The following is a 22,901-nucleotide window of genomic DNA, read 5'->3' on the forward strand; positions in this document are numbered from 1 at the left end:
CACGTGCTCACACTTAATGACATATCTTTGGAGCAAACAGAGATGCAAGAAGAACCCCATAAAGCTGTAACAGGAAGTTCCAAACCAAGTAGAAAATGATTTGACTTAGATTAACTGCAAAATACAGGCCACACCAAATGAGTATATCCTGCTTTATAGACAACACATGTATACCACTGTATCTTTTTTAGCATGGTAGATAAAATTACAGCTGTTCAGCATACTTCAGTCACGTTTTACTGTGTACACAACCCCTCTTTCACCACCAATAAAAAAGTAAATAATCCTTTCCCCACCATCTAGAGCGGAGTCCATCTGGCAGTGCATTTGGCAGTCAGGAGAACCTTCGATGGAGGAAGGACATGACCCACTGGAGACAAAATAGTGAAAAGATGGACAAGTACGCTCTTTCTAACATTTACATACTTTATGTCACAGAAAAAAATTACAAAGATGGTCCCAAGAAGATACACCAACCAGATTATTCACTGAGTTCTGTGGATTTTGTTGAAAGGAGCACACGCACAGATCATTGAAAGTCCATGTATTTTATTTCTATGAAAATGTCATTCCCCATTTTAAATCATCAGCTCCGTGTGTGCGTCTTCCATTTTTCTAATTTGATTTAGAACAATAAAGCAATATATTATGTACTGTGTTTAAGTAATACACTTATCGTCCATAATGATTTTGCCAGGATATAACTGCTGAAGTCCACCAAGTAATAAATGCAAACCATTACAAACTTTGCCAAAGCCCATTCAGTGTTCTAACTAATAATGTTAAGTTTTGCTGGATTTACAGGAACAGAATTATTTGACACATGATTGCCAAGTGTTGAAATGCACATGTTTAGCTTTCTGAATGCAACACAGATACCTGTAGTTAAAGTTTGTATCTTGTGCCACTTGAGCTGTACTTTGTCATATGGTGTCAAGATACAGTGCTGTTTTTTTTGACAGTTTGAAATGAATTTTTTCTCTCTGTTCTTTTGTAAATTCATTTGTTTTCTCACGTTGCTGTGTGTGTATGTAGGAGTCACAGATCTGTCAGGTATTGTATGGTCCACATTTGCTGTGTGCTCTTTTGAATTCCCTGCTGCTTTAGATCCTCATTTATGGTGCATTCACATGTATTTGAGCAGTTAGACAGCTGAAATGGACACAAAAATGAATGCATTTGTTTATATTAGTTTTCCTTCTAATTAATTTGGCTTTGAACAAGTCATGATATGCTAATTACCTTTGTTTTGAGTTCATTATTCAAGCCTCAGACAGCCCAATTTTATGATAAATTTTGTCTCCATTTTGACTTCCTAAGCTCATACATGCTCATGAATGCACCAACAGAGATTCCCCGATCCTGGTACTGACCCTTGAATTCCCCATCCCATCAGTCCCTCTGTCCTGGTAACGATGTCTGTCTCAGGGTTGGTAGTGGTTGCAGTGGGCCTGTTTTGCTTCTTAACCAGTGTGCTTCTTGTTTTGGGGTTTTGACTCGTGTGTCTTCCTGGTTGCTGCTGCAGGAAAAAGCGATGTAGTTAATAGCTGTTGTTTGTCATGGATAATTTGTTTGTTCTTTTGAAAAATATGGGAAGGTAGATGCATTAAGACTGAAAACCAGTCCTGTGATAGTTTCATGTGTTCACACTTAGCTATTTTAAGACATGTAGATATGAAACTTTTAGCCCCAGTGTTCCACCTGTAGGTCGTGAAAGGATAAGTTAGATTTATATTTAAAAATAACGAATAGCCTCCTTGATGCCTTCAAACCTTAAGAAGTTATAACTTGGGACTACATGTGGATCAGCATTGATTCTGGAGATTATTTGAATAGTTTGAGGTCTGCCATTCAGGTTAAAAGACATCTTGTAGCACAAAATAAACATAATTCAATTGTGTATAGATGAACATTTTTCTAAAATCTGTGCTGCAGTTGTATGAAGATCTCGTATTTCTTCAAAGTATGAAAACAAGGCAGTTGGCTGAGGTTTTACTCAGCACATACATTTTTCTTGTGTGTATTTGTTCACGATTATGGACAGATGCTTAGATGTTGTGACTGGAAGCTCATGTACCGTTCAAGGGTACATCGTAAACAATGCAATTTGTGAAAGATAATGATCTTGTGACATTGTTCTCTGATTTCTTAATTGTAGGACCAGAGCAGAGCTGGAACATGAAGCACTTATTGATGGTAACCTTGCGACGGAGGCCAACATAATTATTCTTGATACTCTGGAGATCATTGTACAGGTATGCAAGTTAACAGCAACAGCACTTTCAACATTTACGCATACAAAATGCAAACATGCATAGGTGTCAAAAATACTGAAATCATTTAAGTTATTTAGTCTATCACTCAACCACACAGAAACCAGACATACTTCTATAACAACTACAAATGTTTCCCTACTTTTTTAGACGGTATCAGTGACAGAGTCGAAGGAGAGTATCCTCGGAGGGGTGCTGAAGGTGTTGCTCCACAGCATGGCCTGTAACCAGAGCGCCCTCTACCTCCAGCATTGTTTTGCCACACAGAGGGCGCTGGTGTCTAAGGTTAGACTTCTGGCATTTAATAAGGGACTTCATTTCAGGCCATGCTTTCTATTTCTTCCAGTACTTCATACTTGTCTTGTGTTAATTTGAGTATATTTCTCTCTGCCTGTGTAGTTTCCTGAACTGCTCTTCGAGGAGGAAACAGAGCAGTGTGCTGACCTGTGTTTGCGATTGTTGAGGAGCTGCAGCAGCAGCATAAGCACCATCAGGGCCCACGCCAGCGCCTCCCTCTACCTCCTCATGAGACAAAACTTTGAGATCGGCAATGTGAGTACAATCAGAAGAAAAAAATAAAGTTTTATAACCCAAAATTGTTCTGTGATTAGTTTGTACGGCATCATTTGTTCATGAACCTGAGATGATGGGCTATGAATGTTCTCTGCTATGTATCAGTGGTGATAGTTCAGTTGCTGCCTTAGCACACATGCCTCCAGAACTGATAGAACCACATATATTAAGAAACCTTGTAAAGCCATGTGCTTTGAAAGTCTGTCTTATCAAGAGAACGGATAGTTAAAAATGTAGTACTTTAAAATTACATTAAAAAATTGAATCTGTTATTATGAGGAACTAAATCACTGCTGAATAGCCAACTCGGCTGTATTGTTTAATTTATCTATTCCTGTTTGTCTTTCTTTTGACATCACCCAATTTAGTACAAAACCAAACACTTCAATCATCCATTCAATTTAGGCCCAAAAACCACTAAGTGTATAATTTCCTTTGTTACCATACAGGCAGACTCACACAAAGACCTTTTTGAAAATGACTTGCATGCTAGAAGGGATGTCTGCTCTTCAAGTGCTTCCTCTGCTGTTCATGTCTGTTAAGTAGAAGCTAGTAGCCTTGACAAATAATGTTTGCTCAAACTTTCTTCTCTTTGCTGTCGCACTTTCAGAACTTTGCAAGAGTGAAAATGCAAGTGACCATGTCTCTGTCTTCGCTGGTGGGAACGTCTCAGAATTTTAATGAGGAGTTTCTGCGTCGCTCTCTAAAGACCATCCTCACCTATGCAGAGGAAGACCTGGAGCTGAGGGAGACCACGTTTCCTGACCAGGCACTGATTTATCCATGAAATTGTTTAGTTTCATCATCACAGTGTGTGACTGACTGACAACTTATTATTTATGATGGATTGTATATACTTAATTGACTGTAAGTCTGTAAGGATTGAGGAAGCACCAACTCAAGGTCCCCATTCTTTATTTTCCAGGTCCAGGACCTTGTGTTTAACCTCCACATGATCCTGTCTGACACAGTCAAGATGAAGGAGCACCAAGAAGACCCTGAGATGCTGATAGATCTCATGTACAGGTACAGAATACACCTCTTCCATTGCCTACGTATTTGTTTCTGCACTGTGATCATTATTAACTTGTTGTTTGTGTGCTCTCCCGTGTGTGATGTGCCTCTGCCATCACCAGGATTGCAAAGGGTTACCAGACATCACCAGACCTGCGGCTGACGTGGCTTCAGAACATGGCTGGAAAACACTCAGAGAGGAACAACCACGCCGAGGCTGCTCAGTGTCTAGTGCACAGCGCTGCTCTGGTCGCAGAGTATCTGAGCATGCTGGAGGACCGCAAGTATCTGCCTGTAGGCTGCGTCACCTTTCAGGTAAGGACGGCACTGGATAATTGTAATGCATTTGTCTTTTTGGCAAAAGAAATGTCTGCTGATGTGGACTCATGTATTGTTTTTTCTTATATTTCTATTTGTACACAGAATATTTCCTCCAATGTGCTGGAGGAATCTGCAGTCTCTGATGATGTCGTGTCACCAGATGAGGAAGGCATTTGCTCAGGGAAATACTTCACAGAGATCGGACTTGTGGGACTCCTGGAGCAGGCTGCTGCCTCTTTCTCCATGGTAAGAGGTGGAGGAAAGTTAAGGATTCTGGAGCAAATGGCTTCCTCTTTCTGTTACCAAACAAATGAAGGCATTTTACTATCTGTTTTTAATATAATTTAAAGACATAATTTTAGGAATAGGAGTACCTTAGAGTATAAGAATTATGTTCAGTAGAGATCTGATTTTATAAACACATTATTGTAGTCATCCCAAATCTTATAGTCAGATGTCTGTGTAACTTTTTCCAGTGATCCTGATTTGAACTACTGTGTCTGTATTTTTGGATGACTGATTTCACCATATTCACATTTGTCTCCATCTCCCTTCTAGGCGGGCATGTATGAGGCAGTAAATGAAGTGTACAAGGTATTGATCCCTATTCATGAAGCCAACAGGGATGCAAAGAAGCTAGCCACCATACATGGTAAACTACAGGAAGCCTTTGGCAAAATTGTGCATCAGGTAAACACACACGGTGTAGATCTCCTCTTCCACACAAGGCTCCAGTCGCTTCATGTGTGAAACTGACACTAGATTTATATATGAACCAAAAGAGAATGGTATTCTTTCTTCCTTCAGTGTAACCCAGATTTGATTTTCCAGTTCTCTTGTTATGAAATGATCACCTCTGGGTTACACCAGGTTACATATGATTTATTTTCCTTGGTTCCTCTATACATTCAGTTATATGTATGGAGAAGGCATGTTCATCTGTTCACTAACAGTCAATATAAACACCTCAGAACCTCACTGACAGTCACATGAATGTTTTGCACGGGTGCACTTTTGTCACATATATAATGTCTGCACATTTATTGGACAGCTTAGTGGTTTTCTTCCAGCAGGATTGTATTAAAGAAAAATGGGACAAAACCAAGGTCGCACAACAAGGATCAAAGTTTTTCACTTCCAGTGCCGCAGAAAAATTAGCACTCTTCAGTCTTGACACAAGTAACAGTAACAACAGAAATGTAGTCATGTTGCCTGGCCTTCACACAGACAGCTTTGCATGGTTTTATAATTTGGCATTTTAATTCCAGTCAATTTTTTAATACTTTGTCAGATACCTTGCATGCTTTATTATATATGTGATGTATGAATCAGAGAATGCATGAAGTGTAGGAAGAGACTCCAGTTGTCCAGTTTTTTTTTGCCAGTTGTGTGACTCATAATGATGACGTCAAGTTACAGTCTGGGCAAGGTTACGGTCGTCTGGTGTGCAAGCAGCTGCTCTGACAGAGCCAAAACTTTTTGTGTTTGATTCATTCACAGAAATTTTTGTTCTTATGTCAGAGGTCAGTTTCTCTGATCTCCAGGTCGACAGGTAGTAACCTGGGTTAGTTTCCAGGAGTCCATTTTCCTTACTGTGACATCACAGTGTGTGCATATGCCACACTGTATGTGGGGCGTGTGTGTGTTGTCGTTCACTTGTCCTGTATTCTCTTTGTCACACAGAGTACTGGCTGGGAGGTAGGTGGTTAAACGGTTCCTGCTTGGCCCTGCTCATGTTTTTTTTAACTTTTTGTGTCATTTTTATTTACTCTCATCTTTTTATTTGCTAGCCATGGGCATTCAGGTGCTCTCTTTGCTTTGTTTTACACATCCAATCCATTAACATCTGCAGACAATGTCCACTGTCTGCCCCCGCTGGGGACACTTGCTGTATATGCAGCAACACCTTCACCATATTCTTCTCTCCTCCCTCCTCTTAATGTGCAAGAGGAACCTGTTTTTATAATGTGACAGTGTTGGCAGGCTGTGCATGGGAGCCAGAGTGTGTGACACTAATGACAAAAGTCTCAGTGAATGCATCACCTGCACAATCCGCTCTCTCCCTGTTCTCATCTTCTGTCTGTCTGCTAGTGTGTCAGTCAGAACACACTCGTTGACCATCTGCTGTCCCACTTCATTTTCATCTTCATCTTCATCTCATCTTCAACCACAGGGCTCGATTTCAGTACACAGTTTTCACTCGATGGGTATCTGTTAGCCTCCCTGCTCTAGCCATTGGTCATTTCTTTCCACACACCATCAAATGAGCCTTTTAAAACACAAGGTTTTGTAGACTTGCATTGGGGCGAAGCTAGAACCAAATTCCTGAGGCAGTCAGGTTTTTTTTCCAAGAGGGTTCAACTCAAAGTAATCTCAGGATTACTTGATTTACCCCTTTTGATTTCCATCGGTTCACATTCTTACCCTTTCTTTTAATAGTTAAAACTAAATCGACCCCTGATATTTTTTTTTCATCCATTCTGTTAACAGTATTAACCTCTGAGTTCTCATGATTTGTTGCATGACGGAGCGTTATGTGTTCCTTCTGGAAATGCACTGAGAGTGCATGTTGTGCTTCTGGAGGTGGTGGATCTTTGTTTTTCCTCACTAGTCTTCCATTTTTCTTTGTTAACTGTCTGCCTTTGCATGGTCTCGATCCTCCACAATAAGTTTATAATCTTTGACAAAATCATTGGAGGTATTTTTGCTGTTGTGTGTTAGTTTGTGTTGTTTTTTAAATTCTCTGGAGGAACCCAATCCTCATTAAAATTTGTTCTGTTTTCTCCTTTTTTGATTTCCCTGGTTGCCGACCCTTCATTCCCACTTTACTTAATTGTGTCTTGTGGTAAGTTCCTCAGTTTTCAGGGCCTCTTGATATTCTGTTTACATTTCTTTTTGAATGAGCAGTTGCAGCAGGGATACGAGATGGTTGTGTGTTTTTTTTTAAGATTTGCTGTAAACTTGCATATACTAACAGGGTTGATGTAAAAATCTTTTGTTCGTGGCCATATGCCAACCTTGAAACTAATGCACAGCTTCTCCCTCTCTTGTTATACACACACATATACATGTGTTCGCTCACTTACACTTGTATCAGACTCACTTTAAGTCTCACTTTAAGTACTTTAGTTTGAAGTGGCTTTCTGGTTGGTCTGTACAGAATAAAATTTAATGGCCTTTCTCCATTTACTGAATGTAAATACTTCCTAAGATATTACAGGATGGTTGGGTTCATATTCACTTTGCAGAACAAAAATAATCACTACTACTGCACAACGGAGACTCTTTTCTCTGGGTTTAATGTTTTGTCTCTCTGCTTCTTTGATCTCTGAGCTTAGACTGGTTTCTTCAAAACACACAAATAGAAAGTATATGCATAAAGGATATGCATAACGAGAAGGCCGGAGTTAAAGTTACATTACACTAATTTAAGAGCATCTGTGATACTTGTTAATGATGTGTGAATATTCTGCTGGCTGAGCGTTTTAAAAGTTTTCTTGTTGATCTTTTGTCCTCTTTGGCCTGTCAATGGGAGAGGAAACACTTCACCTGTCTGTCCTCTGTGTATTGTATTCAAGCTGTACAACAAGTACATAAAAACTGGAAGTTGTACCATTGATGCAGATATTTGGGACTGTGGTTACCTTTGACTAAATATGTGTGGATGTTAATCCTGATGTTGATCTCTTGGCTGCTTTCTGTCCCACACTGGCATCAACAGACATTCCTTGTACACTTGTATAGACTGGAAGAACAATGGACATTAGGCACACATTTTACAGGCTATTTAAACTGATATTACTTAAAATATGTTCTGTGTGTGTATATTCGCTATATCACTGAGTGCTGTCAGATAATGAAATTCGCTGTTGGCTTTTTAGTGGTCATCTCTCTGAATGACCTACAACCCCCCCCCCCCCCCCATGAACTGCACAGTCACAACTGGAGCTGAAGTCTGTTGGATGGATTTCCCATTTATGTATAAAGCAGAAAAGAAAAAGAGCCATTACTGTGATCTTTTAGGGTTTCTAGTGAATATGCATCTGGTTATAGTTAAAAATCTATGCCTTTAATATATTGAGCTCCTTTTCTTCCTCAGCACTAACATTTATATTCCTCTGCTGGCAGGATGGAAAGCGGATGTTTGGTACGTACTTCAGAGTCGGATTTTACGGTTCAAAATTTGGCGACTTGGACGAGCAGGAGTTTGTGTACAAAGAGCCAGCCATCACGAAGCTGGCAGAAATCTCTCACAGGCTAGAGGTAAATACTGCCATGTAGGCTCTAGATTTTGTTATAATAACCTGATCGCTAAATGGATTTAAACTAACGAGGCTCTCTCATTTCTTTCCTCCCAGGGTTTCTATGGCGAGCGATTTGGAGAGGACCAGGTAGAAGTCATTAAAGACTCCAACCCAGTGGACAAGTGCAAGTTGGACCCCAATAAGGTCAGTGTTGTACAAAATGTGTATCCTTACATCTTTTGGATAAGTAAAAGGAAGTGGAGCAGTTTGTGGAAAGATTTCATTTAAGCTTTAAGTCCATCTTTAGCATCCATTCTGAACAGAAGGAGAACAATCTCAAAAGCTAACCAATCACACATAAGATCTGATTTATTTCTGCAGGCCTTCATCCAGATCACGTACGTGGAGCCATACTTTGACACATACGAGATGAAGGACCGCATCACGTACTTTGACAAGAACTACAACTTGAGACGGTTCGTCTACTGCACCCCGTTCACTCTGGATGGGCGAGCCCACGGGGACCTGCACGAACAGTTCAAACGCAAAACCATCCTCACCACCTCCCATGCTTTCCCTTACATCAAGACACGCATCAACATCATCCACAAAGAGGAGGTGAGTCTAGAGTTCAGATGAAGTGGTCTTTGCTCTGACTTGTGCTGTGTGTCCAGATAAATAAAACTGCTTGTCTTTTTGTCACCTCTCAGATCATATCCACACCCATCGAGGTGGCAATAGAGGACATGCAGAAGAAGACTCAGGAGCTTGCCTTCGCCACCCACCAGGACCCTGCTGATGCAAAGATGCTGCAGATGGTCCTGCAGGGATCAGTAGGCACAACTGTCAACCAGGTAAACTTTTAAAATGTCAGATATATTTGATTAAAAAAATACAACAGGGCTCTTCATGTGCACTAGAGTACATTTAGGGAATAAAAGCATCATTATGAGAATCTGTAGATAGATGATCCTATTATCTGCACTCCTCAGGGTCCCTTGGAGGTGGCTCAGGTGTTTCTGTCAGAGATCCCCAGCGACCCAAAGCTGTACAGACACCACAATAAGCTACGGCTCTGCTTTAAAGACTTCACAAAGAGGTATGGACTGTGGGCGTTGCATGTCATGGTACAACATGCTGGAAGGCTGTTGGACACAAGATTTAACATGGATTTTATGATTATGAGACACTATATGGCATGATCTGCATCTTGAAATAAGGAGAAAATGATGTTGTAATTTCAGGAGGATAATTCCAACATTGTGTTTATCAAAGTTATGTGATAAGTCAAAAAGTGCACTACAGAATCTTCATGCCAGTATTTGATGGACTTCTCTGCCAAAGGTGTGAAGATGCCCTACGTAAGAACAAGAGCCTCATCGGACCGGACCAGAAGGAGTACCAGAGGGAGCTGGAGAGGAATTATCACCGGCTGAAGGAGGCGCTGCAGCCCCTCATCAACAGAAAGATCCCTCAGCTTTATAAACCTGTACTGCAGGTCAACTCACACAGGTAGGACCGAACAGGTCCACTTTATCAGAGAGTGTGTGTGTGTGTGTGTGTGTGTGGTGGGGGAGAGCAAGTGTGAGAGTAGATGATGTGTTATGAATGTTAAATTCTTTTTTTTTTTTGCTTCTGTAAAAATCATGCAGCAAACGGACAGCTTGACAAGGTAGTTTGGGACTTTCAGACTACATTTTGTGAGTCTCTGTGTCTTCTGTTTGTATCATGGCCGGTTTCCACTGGTCACTCAATTTTTGCAGTACGAGGAAGGTTTTAGAGTTGCATTCCAGAAAAGCTGGAAAAACTATTCAGGGAACATTCGCCACTAACAGAATTTCAGATTTCGGCAAAACATTCAACACAATCTTTATGACATGTTATTGTTTTGTTTTGTATGTGTGGAAACCAAGTGTTGTCAAAATTAGCATTACAAAAACAAACGTTCAGAAAATTATATTAAGAAAAAATATTAAGGAACTTATTATACAGGCAATATAAGTTATCCTGGTAATTTAGATCCAACTTAGAAAATACATCTAAGTATCGCTACTTTTGGCAACTTGATTATAGAATTATTCTGAGATTTTATTGCATGTACAGTCCATTTATGAATCGATGACAAGTCTCATATTGTTCATACGCTTAAAAAACAACCTGAGAATATCAAGAATGAATACTATTTAGCCGATGTGTGTACAACCTTTCATAGCATGTCATGTGACAGTTTTTATCAGGATCACAATGGGAACACTAACAATTGCCGTTTACATCAGTCATCAAGCCTCAGGGGAATTTAATCTTCTACAGATCTAGATTAAAGAAATACACATAGTTATTGGACACTTCATCGTAACAGTCTGGCTATTCCCACAAGCAAGATTTCTTTTTTTAAAAAGTGAAGAGAATAATAGCCACAGATCACATGATCTTTCAGTCTGTGGAAATCAATTCATGTATGTTTTTGTCTTTCTGTTTTCCAGAGATTCCTTCAGCAGGATGAGTCTTCGCAAGCTTGACATTTGAAGATGAAGAGAACACAGGCACACACACACACACACCCGCACACACATAACATATATTGCAATATTAATTTATTGAGTGTAAATAGGAGTGTCTTCAAAGTTGGTCAGTGTTTGGGAAGGTGTGCTAAAAGAAAGGCTAAACATGTTGCAGCTTGGTACGTCATTCCAGTGTCTTAAGTTGTTTACAGACAAACTGTTACACAATCAGAGAGACGAACAAGTGGATCTTAAATATTAAAAGATACCTTGGCATTTAGGATTTTTCTTTGCTGGCCATATGTTACACAAGGGAACAAGTCTTCTTTCTTATGCAACCATTTAAAAAGCTAATAATGTTAGTCTTCACAGAATCTGCTGGATGTAAAAAAGAAAAGAAAAAAGCCACTGAAAATGAAGAATGCTCTGAGATCCCTTTATCAGCTACTCATAGTGCCAAAAGTTTTCCAGCAGAAAAGGTACAATTTTAAAAGTCAAGGTGTCTATTTAATTATGTACTGTGTCAAAAATCTGTATTCAATTTCATGTGTGCACTTTTTTATTACAGTGTAGCAATGCATTTTACAACTTGAAAGTTTATGTAATTCAAACCGGGGGGGAACAATGAAAACATGCAAAAAATGGTACCATTATTTATCATGATGCTTTATTATCATTTTTAGTTGGAAGAATGTTTAAGTTAAGGTACTTTGAACATCCTTGTATAATTTTATGTAGTTTTGTTTTGTTTATTTTAAATATTTTACTAAATAAATATTTTAATGTTCACTGAGTGTGCAGGTAATCTTTTGTTTTTATTTAGGATAAATGTTATGTAAGCGACAACAGATTAGTAAGATGTGAGTAAGAGAGTATGAAAAGGATCAGCGGTGAGAATGTAAAGGTACAAACTTTATTGCTTAAAGTATGAACTCAACATTAATATATTTTCAACTGGAATGAGGTACAGTTTAAAGAAGACAACACACTTATTTGGGCTGTTCTTAGATTAAACCAGATCTGTGAGCACTTTGGAAACCTTGCCCTGGTGTATACGATTTATAGTGAAATAACTGAAGATGACCCATTCTGGATAACTCAGAAGCACTGCTGAATAACTGAATCGAAGCCCTGAATCCATGATTGGACCGTAAGCACGCTGAGATGAACAGTGTCACTCTTAATGAATTATTTCAACTACAAACACTTGATACCTGATGAACATATTTTTCACCTGCAAAGGTGAAGATAAAAAAAACCTCTGAACATGCACTTTCATCAGAAGGAAATTATCTGAGGGATGACGGGAACATACTGACAAGCACAGAACAGGTCCTTGATTTTGTGTTAACCTTGAAATATAGTTGATGGGATCAAATTTATTTCAGTTGTCCAGAAAAATGACCCTACCTGGACTGACATTTGTAAAAAGTAAGCACAGTAGGATGTTGATACAATTGAAGTCAAAGCATTTCGTTTTGCGATGCTCTGTGCTACAGATCACACATAATTACAAACTGCCAACCCTTGAATTATGTAGCTATGAAGAACAAGCAGTCAGCTCATAAGGCTGAGATTGGCTGCACTTGTGACTATTAAACTTTCGAACCAATTCTTCAGAAAATGCAGAGGTAGGTTTCACTGAGAAGGGATTTGCTCTGTTATAAATCCTCCTGAATCCTCCTCACTGAATGAAGGAACGAACCCTTTAAAAACAGATTTAGATTTTTACATTAAAATCTTTAAAACATATTATGAACAGTGCAACATCTTATAAAAACCTGATACTTTACTGAAGAAATATAAATTGTAAATGTTTCTGATATCTGGTCTAACACCTAGTCTTAACAAAACCAAAAATATGGACCAGCTTATATGTATACATGTAGATGCTGAACATTTTAGTCTGTTTTATGTTTAAAAAAAAACAAAACAAAAACAACAACAAAAAACAGTCCAGTGGGATGGTGGATGGGTTTCCAGCATCAACTGCATCAATTTCAGACTTCAGAATCACAAAACCACAGAAAATATTTGTATGTATGAGAAGAGGGAACCAGTGCAAAGATCGGAGAAGATATGGGAGGTGGGCAGATGCTTTTCTTCAAAACTACAGAGAATACGGCAGAAAGAAAAATGCAGCATATTCTCTAACCTCATAAGCATATTCTACATACTGCAGGGAAGGATTTGTTTTTTTTCTTCTTTATTTGGCTCTAATGTTGGCTTTTGGATGATGAATCTAATCCAAATACACAGAGCACCAACACTATCCTTTAAATGGACATTGGATTATAGAAAAATAATCAGCTAGTAGGAAAGACATTTTGCATTTTCTCTCATTTTAGTTCAAAAGTGCTTTTCCAATTTATAAAAAGGAACAAAAAAAAAAAATCAAAACAGAAAACATCAAAAACAGGACATGTTACAGACAATGACAGAAAAAGTATCAAAGCCAGCGTCAAAAAAAAAAAAAAAAGACAGGCCACTGTACACAGTTTACAGAGGTGACAGTCACATTAAAATAAACCACATAAAGGCTTATGTCATCCCTGCCACGTAGACAAATCCCTATTATCTACTGTCTGCCCCGGCATAGGAGTCCATGAGACGGTTCAAACAGTTTTGGTCCCTCAGTGTGACGAGACTGTTGTAGTACAAGTTTCTGGACTAAAAACGATCCTCAGTTCAACTCATGGCAGCCACAGTATTTTTGGCACTGCTTGCCATCTTGCAAAACAAAACTTTCCCCTCTCTGAGCACTCAGCTGCCAAACGCCTAACCAGCACAACCCTGAGTCAACAGCGGCCCTCGTGTTCATGTTAGTGTCCAGGTTCAGGCATCCTCCTGTAGAACAGCAGGTAAGGTGTCGATGAGGAGCACGTCTCAGGAGAGCAGGCTCGCAGGAAATCCTCTTCCTCAAACAAACGCACCTCTGAGTCATCAAACAACAGCCATTTGCCCTCATATTCAAGGAGGCTGTTCAAAGCCTGCTGCTCTGTGGCCTCCACCTCCCCACAGGGAGTCATCAACGCCTCCTCTCCTACTCCAGGCTCCTTTTTAAGTCCCGCTTCATTATTGTGGCCCAGGCTGCTGACGGTCTTTCTCCGTTTGGATCCCTCTGTTGATCCATTGTTGGCTGTTTTCTCTGCATGTGTGCCGCTGCTGTTGCCAAGGTCATAACTAGACAAACTCCTCTGGCCCCCCAAGAGTCCGACCCCACCCTCTGACAGCTTCTTACCTCCTGTTTTGCTACTAATCAAACTTGCACCTCTCCTTGCATTCAAGCTGAACGATACCTCTCCGTCATCATAGTCCAGTGCTTCGTCTTTCACCCGTGTGCCCTCTTTACTTTCCTTCTCCTCTTGCTGCTCCTCCTCCTCTGTTTCTTTTCTGTCCCGCAGCCAGAGCTTTGTTTCTTTCAGATCTGACATGCGGACGTAGGCGGTGTAGTGGCCACTGCTGATGGTGACGCCGCTGTGCATGACCACGGCGAACAGCTGATAGTGTTGACCCTTCACAGACGAGGGCTGGGTGCACCACTCCTCCAGAGACAAGGTCAAAGGTGTCTGCAGAGGGGTGTTCACTTTAGACAGGCCTGCATATGGGTCCAATCTAAGAGGGAACACAAACAGAGTTACTAGCAGTGTGCCTCACAAGCATGTCCTGCATTTAGGAGGACAATTCAGAAATTAGTTCCTGTGTAATACCAGACTTCATTACAGTTTACAGTATGACAATTATTTTCTTGTTAACAAAATTAACCTCGTTTCTTACAGCAACACATAAAGACCTTAGAGATGACAACTTCAAACTGCAACTTAAAATCGTAGAAGCTGCAATTACTTTAATAAAGGTAAAATATATCAGACAAAACAACATTATAGTTAAGAACTGTAGTGCTGTAGAGAAGCCTGGCTTACAAATCTCCAGATGTAAGAAAACACTTGTTGGGTACAGACTTGGGAATCAACTTTATATCTGTATCTTAAATAATAAAATCCCTATTTCTGTGTAAACTGGTCAAAAAAATGATGCATCTGCTGTATCCTTTCAAGAAATAAGGGAACGCAGATAAACTACAGAATCATTGAGCTGATTTTACATTCAAATAAACTGACAAATACTTCCATACTTTGTCATCTACATAAGTACTGCAGGACAGAACTGAATCTACAGTATTTGACAGACAGAACAGAAAACTGACTGAAATGGACTGAACAGCTCAGCAGTAAATGTGTAGCAAATTCATCGACTCACTCTAAACTGTTGGCAGAGAAGCGCTTCAGGTGGATGGTGATCACTTCAGGAGTTTTGTCAAACAGCAGGCTTCTCTCAGCCTCTGTGTAATGATGACAGGTCTCACAGAAATATTTGTCCTCCCCGACGATGCGCTCCACTGAAGCAAACTGGCCGATGGCCCATGTCAGCGTCTTCAGCTCTGGTTTAGGATCCGGAGAGACTGGAAAGACAGAAGATACAAGTTATGAAATGAATAAGTTGGTTTTTTTTTAATCTGCATTGTGGTCCGGAAGAAAGAGTAAAGGTGTACATATTCACAACATGACGACTTCTTTGTGAACTGGATACAAAGAGTAGTAAAAATCCTCACCCTCAGAGAGGTCGTCTGGGCTGCTGGGTTGGTCATCGAGCACCGGGACACTGATGTCCTGGAAGTCTTCTCTCCTCTCTGTGAAGCTCTCACACTCCAGGCAGCGAGTCCTCAGAACCAGTTGGCCCTGGAACAAGCGCTCCATCAGGTCTAGGCCCAGTGAATCTAACAGAAACACAGAGAGACAGGGCTGAGTGATCTGTCAGTTTATGTCAGCAGTCAAGTATAAAGTACCGATGCCATCAGATTTCCCCTGGCAAAGGTTAAACTCAGCAACCGGGAATCTGTCATCTTTCCAGACTTTATGTCCTACTGTTTTTATTATATACAAAGTTTGAAAGCTGCCTTTAAAATAAAATAACCCATTAACAGACACATTTGAAAGACAAGGAGGACCCATAGATAATGAAAGTTCAGTTTCTCAACTCAGTTCACAAGTCGTAACAGAGGTTATTTTGCTTTGATGCACATCCCTCGTTACTTTCCTCTGTGTTATACTAGGATCTGTGCAGCTTTTTTTTTTTTTAAAGTATTTTTTTGGCCTTTTTCTGGCTCTATTGATAGTGCAGATGAAGAGTTTGACAGGAAACAGGGCAAGAGACGGGGAGTGACACGCAGCAAAGGGACCCGGGCCGGGAGTTGAACCCGGGTCCGCTGCAGAGCCCCGGCCCACGGGCCGCGCGCGCCACCAACCGAGCCATGCGGCGCCCCCTGTGCAGCTTTTGGAGTGTAAAATTCAAGCACTTTTCCAACACTTTCAAGGAATGTAAACCAAACATTTTTTCCACAGCCTGTACGATCACATCTAAATGTTAATGACAAATACAATTACAAAATAATAAAGTTTAATGGAATTACTTTATAGCAGCAGCAAGCAATGTATGTAGTCCCTTGTTCATTATTGACTGTTAATATCAACTTTGAATCTGCGTTTTGAAGATCATTTAATTGTTGCAAATTTAAACACTAGGGTACAACAAACACTTATGATGACTGGATTGTGTCATTATAAATTTGATAAAATACAATAAAATATGATTTGTGGTTTAAGTGATTATTGAGATGAAACACCAGATAATGTTTCAAATCACATTTTTTTTAAAAATTCAAGTATCTTCTTAACCCCGATAAACAGAAATTAAGCATTTATAAAACTTTTGTATGAACCCTGTAAGATTCTCCTACCTTGAGGTTTCATTGCCTTCTTGTTGTCAGTCGTGTTTTGTGGTGCTCTCTCCTCATTGGTCTTCTCATTCTGACCATCAGTCAGCTCGTTCTCCTGCTCCGGTTTGTTTTGGTTCTTCACAGTCATACAGCTGATCTTCCCCACGCTGCGGAACTTGGAGAAAATGCTTGGTTGTTTCCCAGAAGGCCTCAGCCAGCTCAGTTTAGCCTTCTTCTTTCTTTTCCCATCTGCTTTAGATGCCTTCTCACCTTTCCCCTCACAGTCACTCTCTCCATCATCCTCCTTGTGTTGTTTCATCATCCCTTCATCCTCTGCCTCCTCCTCTTTATTTTGGGTGTCATCTACTGTGATTTCACTGGAGGACCTCCGTTTGGAGCGAGTCAGGGGTTTATTTCTCGTTTCTTCCTCTGCATTAGATTTCTTGGACTTCACAGATTTTGGCTTCTTTTTGGCATTTCCCACTTCAGTGTCGCTCTTCCTCTTGCCACCCACTTGGCCGTCCTCCTCGTTGGGAGTTTTGGATTCTGCTATAGAGCTGCTGGAACCCACATGGACTCCATTTTCCATTTTAACTTCCATGACATGGTTGTCCTCACTCTTCAACTTCTGCTCCTTCTTGATGGTGTCACAAGCCTCTTGGATATATCCCAGGATGCACTGCAGCACCTCCTGCGCATCATGCTGAAGATAACCTTCATACATGGGGTTCAGCTGCCTGCAACACACAAAGAAGTAACCAAAATATTTAAAGATGGTGATGCATCAGCTTGAAATTTTTGGAAAATTTCAGTTTTCAGTTTTCAACCATTTGGGTTTTACATCTTAAAATAGGGGCTGCACAGTGGCCCAGTGGCTAGCACTGCTGCCTCACAGCTAGAAGATCGCCGGTTCGCGTCCCGGTTGGGACGCCTGGGATCTTTCTGTGTGGAGTTTGTATGTTCTCCCTGTGCAAGCGTGGGTTTTCACCGGGTACTCCGGCTTCCTCCCACAGTCCAAAAACTAAAAATTGTCCGTAGGTGTGAATGAGAGTGTTCGTCTCTATGTGTGGCCCTGCGATGGACTGGCGACCTGTCCAGGGTGTCCCCTGCCTTCGCCCTAAGTCAGCTGGGATAGGCTCCAGCCCCCCCGCGACCCTGCAGAGGATTAAGCGGCGTACATAGAATATGTACAGATGATGGATCTTAAAATAGTTTTTCTATAGACAACATTTAATTAAGTTAATCAAATCCAATTATTTAAAAAAAACACAAGGTGGTTCCAGAAAATGTCTACTCGTGGCATTATGCTTCATGCACTAACACAAACAGATTTTCACTTTTCTTTGAAGAGGTCATGTTATGTATTCTTTTTTTAGAATGTAGCATTCAAGCCCCAAGCCCACACCAAACAGTATTTCACTCTCCCACAGGAAACACTGCTGCCTGAAACGCCTGGTTTAGAGCCAAGACTTACTTCTGCAACTTACGTGTGTCACTCACACTACCTTGCTCGGCGTGACCTGCCCTACTCTGCCTCTGATTAGCTACATCCTGCCTGTTTAGAAATGCGCATGTGGAACTCTCATCAAAGATTGAACACAGGTGAAATGTCTCACTCTGAGCTAAAATGGAGCATTCAAGACACAGTGTTAAGAGGGGTACTGCAGCAATGCACTATATCAGAGTTATTTATTTATTTGAAATTTAAGTATGCAACCATATTCTATGAGGAACCCAAAATAAAAGTATGAACCTAAAAATGTGCATAATATGACCTCTTTAACAGAAAACATAATACTTTTTCCTACATCCCTCATTAATTTGGTCACAGACATTTCAAAGTAAGCACATCATTACCTGAGTGTGTGGAGTAATTTACGAGGCGGTGTGGCGAGTTCTCCTTCACTGAAGCTGTCGGGGCTCAGCAGGAAGTCAGACTGCAGCTGCTCCACTGATGTTATCAAACTGTTGAAGCTCCCAAGGAGCTCGATTTGAGGCGGTGCATCCTCAGATACAACTTCTGACTGCTGAGAATGTGGAAGCAGAAATAAAATAAAGTATAAGTAAGAAATAAGGTCAAATAACAAGAACACAGTTGCCATACACTATACTGTACAGTAGCCCTAAAAATAAAATGTAAATTGAAAGAAAATTTGCACCAACCTCTTCGCTTTTATCAGCTTCATCCTTTGGTTTGTCTTTTCTTTTAGAGAAGTTGTACAGTTTCTTTATGCCTTCTCTGAGTCCTGGGCAGTAGTACAGCACCTGATGTAGCAGACAGGTATCAACATTAGTTATCACTGACTTTTTCAGAAGGAATCTGTCTGCACAGAAAACTCAAGAATTTCAAATGAAAGCTTTATGGCAGGATGTCATTTCTTTTGGTCTCAAAAAAACACACAAGTGACCCACTTACAAAGAACCAAACAGCCACTTTAAAAAATGTTGATGGCGAGCGATACTTTTAAAAACATTTTGATACACAAAATACAATTAAAAATATCTGTTTTACAGTATGTAAGATATAAAAAGGAAGCCAGTCGGGGTATTAAGGCCTTGAGTAATTATACTGATATTTACATCACATTTTTGTCCATACTTCCCAGTAATATATAACAATAAATCATAGGTAATGTCATTCATTTATCATTAAACATGATGGTACAGCATCTGCATAGGCAGTCAAAAATGGATGGACTTAAAAATACCTATATCCAACTAATCCAAATATAAATGTTACGTAAGGTCAATGATCTGATATAGTAGTGCTCAGGATTTCCCAAAACATATTTTATGTCCTTATTACAAACTAAATAAAATATGACCCCATGGCTACTGACTATTTGAATAGCTGTTACAGAGACAATCATTCAAGTGCCTTGAGGCCAATAAACAACAAGTGCCAGTCTGTCTCTTTCTCTTTATATCAAAACACAGTCAATACAGCTAAACCAGTGAAATGATTTGATCTGAACTGTCCAGAGGACACAGAATGCTGTGGAGAAGCCTCTTAGTTACAGATTTTATCTGTTCAACATCAGCCACAGAAGACACTGTTCTGTAAATTGGGCCAAACAGTGTTTTTGTCTAGAGTGAGTATTCAACACTATTCTTAGTGAAAGGGAGAGTTATTTTGTTTCCAACAGAATGATTTCCCTCAGGTTTCTTTATAATTTTTCATGCAAGAAAAGGCCTGTATCATGGCTTTGTATGTAATGACTTGTTATATAATATATGACACACTGGAAAATAAAGTTACATCTGTTAAGAAGGTCTGTGGGTCATAATTTATCAGTGTAAAAAATCTATAATAATATTTATGTTATGAAAAAAGATCAGCAGAGATGGATGAAGAAATAAACACATTTGTTTATTTTCTTTTAATTAACAAACAGTTGTTAAAGATGTGCACCCATTCTGTCTATGATAATGACCAACCTGTAAGACACTGTTCAAGTAGCAGGTGTTGCCCAAGTTGTTGAGGCCCACAAATGGCACCAAGCTCTCTCTCTTCTCACATGACAGGAGGAGGCCAGGTGAGGCTGGACATGGAGAAGGACCAGGGACCTCCTGATCACAGCCGCTGAACAGTGAAGGAGGAAAGCAGAGTTTCAAATAAAAATAAAAATCTCAACATCAGTCAGGTTTGATTCTTGCAGTTTAAGTCATGCTGGGAAATCCTGAAAAAAAAAAAAAAACATGTAGAAAACCAAACATGACTGTTTGTCTAGTTTGTGTTTACAGAGTGGTCAGAATCATAAACTTTGAATGCTGAATAAACCTGAGCTTTTCCCAGTGACTTGAGAGTTGTCAAAAATGTCCATATTAATTAGAAGATTCTTTGATATTCTGCTTTCGGTAGCTTAGACAATTATCCAAGCAAAATACTGATCATTTTCAAACAAAATACCTCAATATAAGGCATTTCCACCTACACAAATTACTCTGACCTCACACAAATAAAAAAAATTGTATTCATTGTATGAATAAAATGTTGTTAATGGACGAGAACTCCCTAAAACATGCCAGCCAGGCACCACATTACTTGACAAGGTAAGTTAGAGCAGTGTTTTGAACTTTGTATGACCTCAAATGAATCACACACTGACAGCACCGACCCACCTTGCCTCAGGCTCCACTGGTTCAACAGTTTTGGGTTCATCCGCCTGTGGTTCAGAGAAATCCAAAGCCCTTTTTGTCTCCTTCTTCTGGAGGAACTTCAGAGAGAGTTTACTCTTCTTGATGGGGCTACCAAGCGCCGCCACAACATTTTCACCCTGCAGGCCTGGCATCTTTTTCTGTTACCCGGAGGGCGACTTTTTCTACTGAGATGCAACAGCGCACCTCGCTGGAAAGACATGGAAATGGAATTAAATTTCAGCGGGCGCCATCAAGAGTTTAACGTGACCGAAAGAAACTACGCACCAAGTCAACACAGCGTTGCTATGGAAGGGTAGCAAAAGTAGCTAGATTAAGTTAATGTAGACGGCTCTGGTTTACTCAATCCAGCCCAGTAACCGACTGAACGACGTATTATGTAACACGTTAGCTGGCTATAGCTAATTCAAGCCAGTGGTGCTTCTCTTGTTTTCATTCCTCCCCTCGACTTCTGAAGAAGCACCGTTTACGTTAGCGACGGTTAACTTGTTTTAGCGTTGGCATGCAGCTGCGGGTCAGCAAACTATTGAGCACTTTGCAGACAACACAACGGCAAAACTGGGTCAAAACGGTGCGGTGAAGAAGTGGGAGGAGATAACAGGCAGCACGCCGTTTCTAACAGTTCACTCACAGAAAACGCAATAAACTAATCCACAATACTGTTGTTGCCCTTACCTGAGAGAGTCATTCCAAGTCGAAGTTTAATTTATTTCACAGAATATCCACTCTGAGAGCCATTTACAGAGTATATGACGATTCAGACGGTGCGGCAGAAGTTGGCGCTTTTTCCTGCTCGAAGACCCACTGGCTGCTCCACCGCCGGAAAAACATCGGCACGACGTCTAAACTTCCGGCCAGAATCTCCGAATAACCGCCCCCTTGATATTAAACGTGTTTCAGACGCATACATAAAGCGTGACCGCGTGTAGATTTTTGTAAAATCATATTTCCAAAACGACTTACATTCCAGACATCAGGCTTATGTTAAGTCACCTATTTAGTTTAGGCCCCTCTTCTCAGTTTCAGAAGCCATTTCTGTAGTCTCCGACACCGACAGTGGATGTTTGGATTCTTCTTTCAAAATAAAAGTGGAAACCTTTGTAGAAACTGCAAACTGACGTTTTGCTCAGAACTTTTTGGTCCAGCATATGTTGTGTTTTGGTGCTAGTTTTGGTGCTGGTCTATGCTGGTTTTTCCAGCAGGGCAGTCACTTTCACAGCAGACAAGATTTTCATTCATTTTTACATGTAAAATGATTTCACTGTCAATATAAGACATCTGGGAACCAGTCATTTGGGCAATTATAACCTTCATTAAGAGTGGTGTGTGTTTTCTATTTGGGATGTTATTCACAAATAACAAACAAGTCACTCACATCCCTACAGCTAATGGCTCCTTGATCACTGGTAATAATTCACAAATCTCTACATGGTTTTATCCCTGCATATATCTTTGAACTTCTTACCCCTTTATAGCATCACCTGACCCATTACCTCTCCCCTCTGTGGCATGTTGGCTCTGCCCCCTTCTTTAAAAAAAAAAGGCATATGGCATATTTCCTGTAGCAGCTTCTCACATCTAATATATAAAGAGTTAGATACAGCTGGTATTGATTTTTTGAATGAAGGTTTGAATTGTACTTTTATTTTTTTTTACTTTTTTTTATTTCTTATACATTTGCTATGGAAATAGACCTATATGTCTTTTATGCGTCTATTTATGTCTTGCCTGTTGGCTATAAATTAAACCATACCATATTCGTTCCTCCACTGGGCTTCTCAGCTTTTATTTTGAAAGTTGGTATATATGCATACATATATATATATTTATGTGTGTGCATGAATATAATGTGAAAATATTACGTTAAGGAGATTCGTGTTCGAGAGTTTGATGGTCAGTAAACTTTAAAAAGACAGTTCATAAACATAAATACTACATACAAAACGGCTCTTCATCGTTTGCCGTTCGAGTGGAAGTTACCTGCAGTGTCTACCTGCAGCCGGTAGGGGAAGACATTGTTCATGTAAATAGAGGCAGAGGT

The 22,901-nt window shown here is 40.1% G+C and overlaps 2 protein-coding genes across 16 annotated transcripts in view; one reads left to right on the forward strand and one right to left on the reverse strand.

Annotated features, from left to right (window-relative positions):
- Positions 1-13,405, forward strand: part of dock7 (dedicator of cytokinesis 7) — a 49,003-nt gene extending 35,598 nt beyond the window's left edge. For 8 of the 15 annotated variants that reach the window (XM_037113497.1, XM_037113501.1, XM_037113505.1 and 5 more), the window contains 17 exons: positions 304-400; positions 2,159-2,255; positions 2,424-2,558; positions 2,673-2,825; positions 3,457-3,615; positions 3,772-3,872; positions 3,983-4,175; positions 4,284-4,427; positions 4,740-4,871; positions 5,865-5,879; positions 8,319-8,444; positions 8,540-8,629; positions 8,807-9,043; positions 9,136-9,279; positions 9,418-9,524; positions 9,770-9,937; positions 10,909-13,405. In XM_037113497.1, coding sequence (XP_036969392.1) covers positions 304-400; positions 2,159-2,255; positions 2,424-2,558; positions 2,673-2,825; positions 3,457-3,615; positions 3,772-3,872; positions 3,983-4,175; positions 4,284-4,427; positions 4,740-4,871; positions 5,865-5,879; positions 8,319-8,444; positions 8,540-8,629; positions 8,807-9,043; positions 9,136-9,279; positions 9,418-9,524; positions 9,770-9,937; positions 10,909-10,951 — 2,141 coding nt within the window. In that variant the 3' untranslated portion in view covers positions 10,952-13,405. Of the gene's footprint in view, positions 1-303; positions 401-2,158; positions 2,256-2,423; positions 2,559-2,672; positions 2,826-3,456; positions 3,616-3,771; positions 3,873-3,982; positions 4,176-4,283; positions 4,428-4,739; positions 4,872-5,864; positions 5,880-8,309; positions 8,445-8,539; positions 8,630-8,806; positions 9,044-9,135; positions 9,280-9,417; positions 9,525-9,769; positions 9,938-10,077; positions 10,098-10,908 lie in introns of all 15 variants that reach the window. The other 7 variants (XM_037113504.1, XM_037113508.1, XM_037113512.1 and 4 more) reach the window with 5 other exon arrangements.
- On the reverse strand, positions 11,826-21,801 carry usp1 (ubiquitin specific peptidase 1). Its single transcript, XM_037113513.1, has 9 exons — positions 21,536-21,801; positions 20,825-21,050; positions 20,141-20,285; positions 18,866-18,967; positions 18,560-18,729; positions 16,724-17,439; positions 15,539-15,703; positions 15,187-15,388; positions 11,826-14,541 (listed from the first exon to the last, which is right to left on the reverse strand). Exons 2-9 carry the CDS (start codon positions 20,992-20,994, stop codon positions 13,749-13,751), a joined length of 2,463 nt encoding a protein of 820 aa, XP_036969408.1. The 5' UTR covers positions 20,995-21,050; positions 21,536-21,801; the 3' UTR covers positions 11,826-13,748.
- Positions 21,802-22,901: the final 1,100 nt, after the last annotated feature.

This window comes from Acanthopagrus latus, chromosome 11 (assembly GCF_904848185.1).
Source record: "Acanthopagrus latus isolate v.2019 chromosome 11, fAcaLat1.1, whole genome shotgun sequence".
NCBI lineage: Eukaryota > Metazoa > Chordata > Actinopteri > Spariformes > Sparidae > Acanthopagrus > Acanthopagrus latus.

Coding starts and splice junctions, on each gene's coding strand:
- usp1 (XM_037113513.1), bottom strand. CDS start 20,994: ATGCCAGGCCTGCAGGGTGAAAATGTTGTGGCGGCGCTTGGTAGCCCC. Junction 20,286..20,824: donor CCAGTGGAGCCTGAGGCAAG/GTGGGTCGGTGC, acceptor TTCACTGTTCAG/CGGCTGTGATCAGGAGGTCC. Junction 17,440..18,559: donor AAATTACTCCACACACTCAG/GTAATGATGTGC, acceptor TGTGTGTTGCAG/GCAGCTGAACCCCATGTATG.